The sequence below is a fragment of the Acomys minous genome (assembly GCF_964271855.1).
Source record: "Acomys minous genome assembly, chromosome: 6".
In the NCBI taxonomy this organism is placed as follows: Eukaryota; Metazoa; Chordata; class Mammalia; order Rodentia; family Muridae; genus Acomys; species Acomys minous.
Window position 1 is genome coordinate 115,919,032 of NC_140487.1, and position 8,627 is coordinate 115,927,658.

Here is an 8,627-nt window from a genome sequence, read left to right on the forward strand (position 1 = left end):
TCCCGCCCCCCGCGCTGTGGGCGGAGCCCGAAGATACCGGGCGCGCAGGCGCAGTCTCCATGTTGCGAGCAGCGTCACGAGCCGTGGACCCCGCCGCTGTTCGGTGCGCCATTCGCTCCGGGCCTGCGATAGCGCGTCCTCTCGCTATGTCTCGGCCTCCGCCACCCCGCGCCGCCTCTGGCGACCCTCTCCGGCCCGCTACGGTGCTGGGCACCATGGAAATGGGGCGCCGCATGGATGCGAGCGCTAGTGCCGCAACGGTACGCGCCTTCCTGGAGCGCGGCCACAGCGAGCTGGACACCGCCTTCATGTACAGCGACGGCCAGTCCGAGAGCATCCTGGGCGGCATGGGGCTCGGGCTGGGCAGCGGCAACTGCACAGGTAACTGTCGCACCTGGCCTTCCCCCTCACTGAGTAGGGCTGAGCAGGTGCCTGCAGCCGGCGTGCACCGCGCACGCTCTGGACCCAGGAGCTTCGCAAGCTCTCATATCCACGACAGTGTGGGACCACAAGCTCCTAGAGTCCTGAACTACTGAACTAAACTTTGTGCTGCCTCTCCTTCGTGGCATCTGGAGTCGCAGCTCAGGGCCGGGTGCGAGGAAGCTACTTATTCTCACCTTGAACCTACTCTGGCCCTTTGCTTCCTACTGCAGTCCCTGCTTTCCAACTCTGTCCAGTTGCCCGTAGCCGGCCCTCCAACCAGGCTTCGTGCTCATGCCCTCCCCTCTGACCCTCACTAACCCTGTGCTCCAGCAGCGCACTTGGCATTCAGGTCTTTGGTCAGCTCCTAGACTTTGTCCTGTGCAGTTGACAGTGCCTGTGGGGCTCAGGGAGACCAATGGCCACAATGCCAAGGACCCAGCAGGGGACAGTGGTGGAGAGTGCACTTCGGCCTTTCTGCCCACTCTGTGCCAGGTCTTGCAGTGGAGCTACTACAGTGGAGAGGTGACGAATGCACCGAGAGTTCAATGTCCAATGGGGAGAACTGAAGCCGTGATTGCTGGGGAATGCAGAGAGGAGGGGTTGTGGAGGCTCCAAGCATAGGAGGAGGCAAGGCTCATAGAGCAATGGAAGCAATGGACCCTCAGTGTCAGTAGCTCTGCACTGGGTCGAGAACAAGAGAAAGCGCTTCTGGAGGCTGAAGGCTTAGCTGTTGGGAGATGGAGTTTGAGAGTGCAAAGTGCATTATGGGGCAGGATGGTCAGTGGCATGTGCCCCTTGCTGGAAGGTGAGGGGAAGCCATTGGAGTGTCAAGAGGGTGGCCTCACTTCTGCCATCCTGAGGCTCCTGCTCCCTGTTCCTGTCCTCTGTGCGGCCCCTTAGACTCCCAGCATGGCAGGATAGGAGGGACGTGTGAGCAGATCTCTCAAGCTGAACACTGTAGAGTTCACCTGCCTGACACCCTGGTGATGAATGCTCTGGGTTTTTTAATTTATTCATTTATTTTAATTTAAAGGTTTATTTACTATTATGTATAAAGTGCTCTGTCTGCGTGTACACCGGCAGGCCAGAAGACAGCACCAGATCATATTGTAGATGATAGTGAGCCACCATGTGGTTGCTGGGAATTGAACTCAGGACCTCTGGAAGAGCAGGCAGTGCTCTTAACCATCTCTCCAGTCCCTTATTTTTTTTTAAAACTCTTTTTCTTGTCCCTCGTTAGCCCATTCCTATTTCTTTCTTTCTTTCTTTCTTTCTTGAGTCTGAGGGAACAAAGTCCTCAGGTCACACCTGTGGCAAAAGTTCACATGAGAATGCCTTGTGGGTGGGTGTTGTAGCAAGGAGATGCCGTGGTCCTGTTGCCTTTATCCTATAGGATCAGAGTGCAGAATCCATCCATCCGTCAGGCCAGGTAGTTAGCGTTCCCCTTCTAGGAAGAAGAGCAGTGCTGTGTCTGGGCTCTCGAGGCGCACCTACAGTGGGCTGAATGTACAGGGTTCTGAGAGTCTGATAAGAATTCTGGTCAACTTGATCACTGCCAAGCAACACATTTGTTTTGTTTCTTAAGATTTATTTATTTTATATGTCTGAGCGTTTTGCCTGCATGTATGCCTGTCTCTATGGAGGCCAGAAGAGGGCACTAGACCCCTGAAACTGTAGTCACAAATGCCTGTAAGCCAGCATGGGTTGTGGTTCTGGGAACCTGTGTCCTCTGCAAGAACAGTAAGTTCTCCAAACCACGGAACCATCTCTTCAGTCCCTGTTGCCTAAATTCTTACATAGCACTCTAGTGCTGTCCTATCTTCCTTCCTGTCCCCTTGAGCTCCTTCTCCATCCTATGGTGAGAGGGAGCCAAATGCTGGGCGTTCTTTTCAGTCATTCAATTCTACCAATAGAGAGCCAGAGGCTGGGGTGAAAGCCTGTTAGCTCAGAGAGGCAGCGAAAGCACCAGCTGACCACCCTCCTCAGCTGGCATCCAGAAGGAAACTCCTACCCCACGACATTTCAAACACCCTCTGTGTGTCTATCTGTCCTCCTGACTCACTGTGTGTCTATCTGTCCTCCTGACAGGCTCTTACTCTGTCTTGTTTTTTTTAATGTTCACTCCCTGTCAAATGGATGCTTGCTCCACCTCTTGACCTGTGGGTGATTTTTTTTTTTTAATTGAAGGAGAAAGCTCTTGGATTAAAGGTGTGTGCTAGGGCTGAACCACACCACAACTAGAAACAGGTTTTTTTTTTCTTTTTTTTCAATAAACAACACAATCTCGGGGTTCACAGTGTGATCACATATCCTGCAACAGATGGTCTCACGTCAGCCTGAGAAAATCCAGAAACATCAAGTCCAAAGTCTGCAATGGTGTTTGAGCACCTTTGCAATGGAGTCTGTCCATTCCTTTCCGGTCTCAACTCCCACACTTCCTGTCCTGCAATGTCTGGTCTTGGCCCGTGAGTAATTCTAATAGACCCTTTTTCTTTCTTTCTTTCTTTCTTTCTTTCTTTCTTTCTTTCCTTCGAGTGTGTGTGTGTGTGTGTGTGTGTGTGTGTGTGTGTGTGTGTTTCTGAGACAGTTTCTCTGGACTTCATTTTGTAGACCAGGCTGGCCTTAAACTCAGAGATCCGCTTGCCTCTGCCTCCCAAGTGCTGGGATTAAAGTGCCACCTTGCCCTGCCTCCTAACAAATGTCTTAATCATTATAATCTTCCTGCAAGTGAAAATTGCCACCAAGGCCAACCCTTGGGATGGGAAGTCACTGAAGCCTGACAGTGTCCGGTCCCAATTGGAGACGTCACTGAAGCGGCTGCAATGTCCCCGGGTGGACCTCTTCTACTTACATGCTCCTGACCACAGCACTCCTGTGGAGGAGACGCTCCGTGCCTGCCACCAGCTGCACCAGGAGGTGAGTGTGAGCCCTGAGCTCTCTCTTCTTGACTCTGCCAAGACTGAGGCTGTCTGGGCACAGAGTCCACTCCCAGGATCCTCACCCAGTTGATCTTCCCTTCCTTGGTCCCCGGGCTGAGCTGAGTTGTGACAAGGCCTCTCCCCTGCAGGGCAAGTTTGTGGAGCTTGGCCTGTCCAACTATGCCTCCTGGGAGGTGGCTGAGATCTGTACCCTCTGCAAGAGCAACGGCTGGATCCTGCCAACCGTTTACCAGGTGAGGGGTATTTGATGTGCTAGGGGTACCCAGGCCTCAATGGGCCCCTCCTTCTGCCCTCTATGCAGCAGCCACTCCCCTCCTCAAAGCCTGCGGGTACCAGCTAGTCTCTCCCCAGCCTGGTCACTGTGCATTTTTTCCTTACTGCCTGAGCAAACATCTGGAGCCCTTCCTCCCATCCTGCATACAGTCTGGAGCATAGCCCTCCACGGCATGGAGAAGTGCACAGGGTTAACCTGCGTGGCTCTTCCCAGGGAATCCCCTTCTCACCAGCCCCCAGGAGTCTCCAGTCTCTGAACCACACCTTCTTATATGGGTGGTCTGAGTTCTGCGGGACAGTCAAAGAAAGAGGGTCACTCCAAGATGTCATCAGGCTCTGAGGCAGCAGGGAAGTCCTGCCTCCATGAACTGAACCTCCAACAGCCGCCAACCCCTGCAAAAACATATTTACTGATTGTTATCAGTAACAAGCCATTCCTGATGTTTTGGGGTAAAACAAGTTCCTCATACCAGAGGCCTTTCAGCTTTAGTCCTTACTGTGCACTGTTTGCTGTAGTCAATGATGCAAGATGTTTATGGTTTTCCAGGGCTGCCTTGTGCCCAAAGTCATGCAAAGGCTATAAAGTTCCTTTAGAAAATCAACTGTGGGGGCAGGAGAGATGGCTCAGTGGTTAAGTGCACTGTCTGCTCCTCCAAAGGTCCTGAGTTCAATCCCCAGCAACCACATGTTGGCTCACAACCATCTATTATGTGATCTGATGCCCTCTTCTGGCCTCAGGTGTACATGCAGATAGAGCACTCATAAATCAATCAATCTTTTTAAAAAGTATGCCTCACTAGGAAAAAAAAAAAGACAAAGGGGAGAAAAACAACTCTGTAGATGACAAGAAACAATCCATATTTTCTACAGTGATTTCTTTAAGGTCAATAGCTCTAGAAAACTGTTTATTCTGACATTTGCCCTAGATACAGTGAAAAACAAGGTTAAGATGGGAAGATCACTTGAGCCCAGGAGTTTAACAACAACCTGGCTGCCAGGCAATCATGTCTTTAATCCCAGCACTCAGGGAGGCGGAGGCAAGGCAGATCACTGAGTTCAAGGCCAGCCTGGCCTACAAATCGAATACAGGACTGCCAAGGCAATACAGAAAAATATTGTATCCAAAAAACAAAACAAAGAACCTGGCCAGTTTACCAAGACCTCTCTCTGAAAAAGGCTTCCAAAATAAATCCTTTTTAAAAAGAGGAAGTGTGGATCCCCTCCTTGGTACAGTCACCTTTGCAACCGCGCCTCTTCCTCTCTGCAGGGCATGTACAACGCCACCACCAGGCAGGTGGAGAAGGAGCTCCTCCCCTGCCTCAGACACTTTGGACTGAGGTTCTACGCCTACAACCCTTTGGCTGGTATGGGTTGCCATGGGGACAGGCCCTGTGGGTGGGTGTGCACGCCCCACCTGACTCTGGGTGCCCTTTCCAGACTCCTTCCTCCTCTAAGTCAGAGCTGGGTGGGAGCTGGCAGCCTCTGGGAGGAATCTGGCCAGGGTCTGACTGCTCCCTTCCCACAGGAGGCCTGCTGACAGGCAAATACAAGTATGAAGACAAGGATGGCAAGCAGCCCGTGGGCCGCTTCTTTGGGAATAACTGGGCTGAGATGTACAGGAACCGGTGAGCTAGGACACTGTATTGGAGGGGTAGGGGCGGGAAGTCCCCTTTGGTTAGGATTAAAAATGAGATGACACGTAACAGATAAGATGTGGGGAGATTTATTATAGAAGTGTGGGGAGAGAAGGGGAGAGGAGTTAGGGCCTGAGTGGCCATGAGGGTAGAAACAGAGACAGTCGGGGAGAAGGGACAAGGGAGTCTCTTAGAGAAAGTACAATAGAGGTATTAGAGGAGGACAAGAGAGATGAGGTGGCAGGTTTGTCCCTTTTATCCTGGGCCCCTGGCAGCAGTGGTAAATGACATCAGAGGTATCTAAGCAACCTATCCGCAGGCTGCCTATATGCCAAGACCTTTATCTTACATGGCGTTCTTACCTGTGCCTCACCACTGCCTGCCTTTCTCAGTTTCTTGATTCCTGTAAGATATAACAATTCTGGGGTTTCTCTTTTCCTTCTACTTTCATAAGGAAATGAGGAAGCCCCATCCGTACCCCCAGACCTTATGGTCCTGTCTTTGCTCTTCTGATGTTGGCTCTGTTTCTTAAATTAAACTTTATTATACAACCCAACTAGCTTACACAAGAGGGAAAAAGGGTTAAAGGGAAACAAGAGTGAATTTGAACCTTCTGGTATCTGTTCCACGGGACGGGTCCCTAGGTATCTCTGGTCTGCGCACTGGTCCTCTTCCCCATCCACTTGCGCTCAAGCCTGGTCTGAACTTGCTGCTCCTCTCTGTCGTCTCAGCCTGCCTGTCTCTCACATGCGAGGGGCAGGTCTCCCTCTGCCGTTGAGGGTTGAAACACAATAGTCAGCCAGGCATGGTGGTGCACGCCTTTAATCCCAGCACTCATGAGGCAGAGGCGGGCGGATCACTGTGAGTTCGAGGCCAGCCTGGTCTACAAAGTGAGTCCAGGACGGCCAAGGCTACACAGAGAAACCCTGTCTCGAAAAACCAAAAGAAAGAAAGAAAGAAAGAAAGAAAGAAAGAAAGAAAGAAAAGAAACACAATAGTCCAAGTGGACTCGCCAGATCCTGAATGCCCGGCCCAGGATGGCTCCACCCAGTCTATCTCAAGCTTAATCTCAGAGAGTATCTATAGTGTGTCCAAGGGCAAAGCCCACCAAGACTACTTTCACCTATGACAAAGCTTACAATCCTTCCCACACTTTGAGAAGTGCCCTGCCCAGGAGGGAAAGAGAGGACCTTGGGTGGAGGCCTGGGGTCCTTGGGGCACTGTGTCAACGGTACACAGGTCTAGGAGTTTCCACATCTGGCCTGCAGGTGGGTAGCCCAGGGACTTCTTCTAGAAGGTGGGAGGGACCTCTCCAAGGGAGATATGGCTCCTTCCGTGCTACAGGATGGGGTTGGGAGCAGTGTCTCTGTAGGTGCTTTGACTTCAGCCCATCATGTGACTGAAGATTCTCAGCCCATGCCACTCTCCCCACCCACTCAGCTTCTGGAAGGAGCACCACTTCGAAGCCATTGCCCTGGTAGAAAAGGCCCTGAAAGCCACCTATGGCACCGGCGCTCCCAGCATGACCTCGGCTGCCCTGCGCTGGATGTATCACCACTCACAGCTCCAGGTAGCCCATGAGCTCAACCTCTGCCTCTTCAGGAGACCCAAGGTTGCCTTGAAGTGATCCCTAGAAAGAGTGCATCCTCCAGGGCTGGGGACATGATTTGGTGTGCCAAGTGCTCGCCAGGCAAGTGTCCTCTAAAAGAGAGGGTGGCTTTTTACTTACGTCTCACCAGGGAAGAGCTCCTTTAACAAGGGGCAAGAGCAGAGTCACGCACCTTCTGCTGTCTAGGATAGAAACACACAAAGGTCCCAGATCTTACCCGGGGGCAGACAAGAAGGGCATGTGACAGGAGCCACCAAGTAGCAGAAGTGTGCTGAAATCTGGCTGTCTCCCCTCACAGGGCACCCAAGGGGACGCAGTCATCTTGGGCATGTCCAGCCTGGAACAGCTGGAGCAAAACTTGACCGCCACAGAGGAAGGGCCCCTTGACACAGCAGTCGTGGATGCCTTTAACCAAGCCTGGAATATGGTTGCCCATGAGTGTCCCAACTACTTCAGATAGACTGTGCCAGCTCAAGCTGCCCAGAGTTTTCCTTCCCTCCACCTCTTAGATTCAGGCCCTGGCTGTTTCTTGCCTTAAGCTGTCTTCCTGTGGTCTTTTCTGCCAGTCTCCATCCATACCATGTCCTAGATAGCAGCCCTGTTCACTTCCTGTCTCAATAAAGCAGATGTCTGACGAGCCCCAGCCTGTACTATGCCTCAGACTGTCACCTCTGCTGCTCAACACCTGCCCCCTCCCTCCTGCCTTGGAACCCGTGATAAAGTGTGGACCCAGGAGCTGGGGCTTCAGAGAGCATCGATGTGGGAGGCTCTCTCACTTCCTGGCAGAGCTCTCCTCACCATGTCCTGATGCAGCCTCAGCCCTCACTCTTGTATACGTGACAGAGTGAGGTGGGAGTGTATATGCACAACTGCTAATCCCAGCTGAGGGGGAGGTTTGGTCCAAGTGTGAGGTCAAAACTGGGGTGCTTAATGAGACCCTTTCTTAGAAATAAACATGATACATTTAAAAGGTCTCCCTCAGAATTGTCTTTTTAAATCCTAAGAAGTGGCACAATTTAGATAATATCTACAATTAAAGTCACTTTGAAAAGAATGCTAGTATTTATCAGGATCCTGTAGACTTAGTTTTGTTCCTTTGTTTGGAAAAAGCATCCCAAGTAGTCCAGCCTTGCTATGTATCTGAGGATGACCTTGAATCTGTGATCCTTTGTCCCAGATATAGGGATAAACTTGTGCCTCTGTGGCAGGTTTAACCTGAGAGTTAAACCTAGGGCTTCTTCATGCATGCTGGGTAATCTGACCCAGACTAAAACAAATTTTCCCCCCCATTTATTTATTTACTTAGTATACAGTGTTCTGAGTACATGTACACCTGCAGGCCAGAAGAGGGCACCAGATCTTATTATAGATGGTTGTGGGCCTCCATGTGGTTGCTGGGAATTGAACTCAGGATCTCTGGAAGAGCAACCTCTGAGCCATATCCCCACCCTAAAACAACTTTTTTGAGACAGGGTTTCTCGGTGTTGCCTGGGATGTCTTGGACTCATTTTGTAGACCAAGCTGGCCTCACAGAGATCTACCTGCCTCTGCCTTCCTGAGTGCTGGGATTACAGGTGTGTACCACCATGCCTGGCTTTTGTTGTTGTTGTTGTTGTTGTTGTTGTTGTTGTTGAGACAGGGTTTCTCTGTGTAGCCTTGGCTGTCCTGGACTTGCTTTGTAGACCAGGCTGGCCTCGAACTCACAGTGATCCACCTGCCTCTGCCTCTCGAATCCTGGAATCAAAGACG

General features: G+C 51.4%; 1 protein-coding gene across 1 annotated transcript; it reads left to right on the forward strand.

Annotated features, from left to right (window-relative positions):
• The first annotated feature begins 23 nt into the window (after nucleotides 1-23).
• LOC311600684 (aflatoxin B1 aldehyde reductase member 2) lies at nucleotides 24-7,515 on the forward strand. The gene is made up of 7 exons (XM_084787679.1): nucleotides 24-381; nucleotides 3,152-3,339; nucleotides 3,491-3,595; nucleotides 4,903-4,999; nucleotides 5,161-5,260; nucleotides 6,710-6,839; nucleotides 7,177-7,515. Exons 1-7 carry the CDS (start codon nucleotides 60-62, stop codon nucleotides 7,336-7,338), a joined length of 1,104 nt encoding a protein of 367 aa, XP_084643805.1. The 5' UTR covers nucleotides 24-59; the 3' UTR covers nucleotides 7,339-7,515.
• The last annotated feature ends 1,112 nt before the right edge of the window (nucleotides 7,516-8,627 follow it).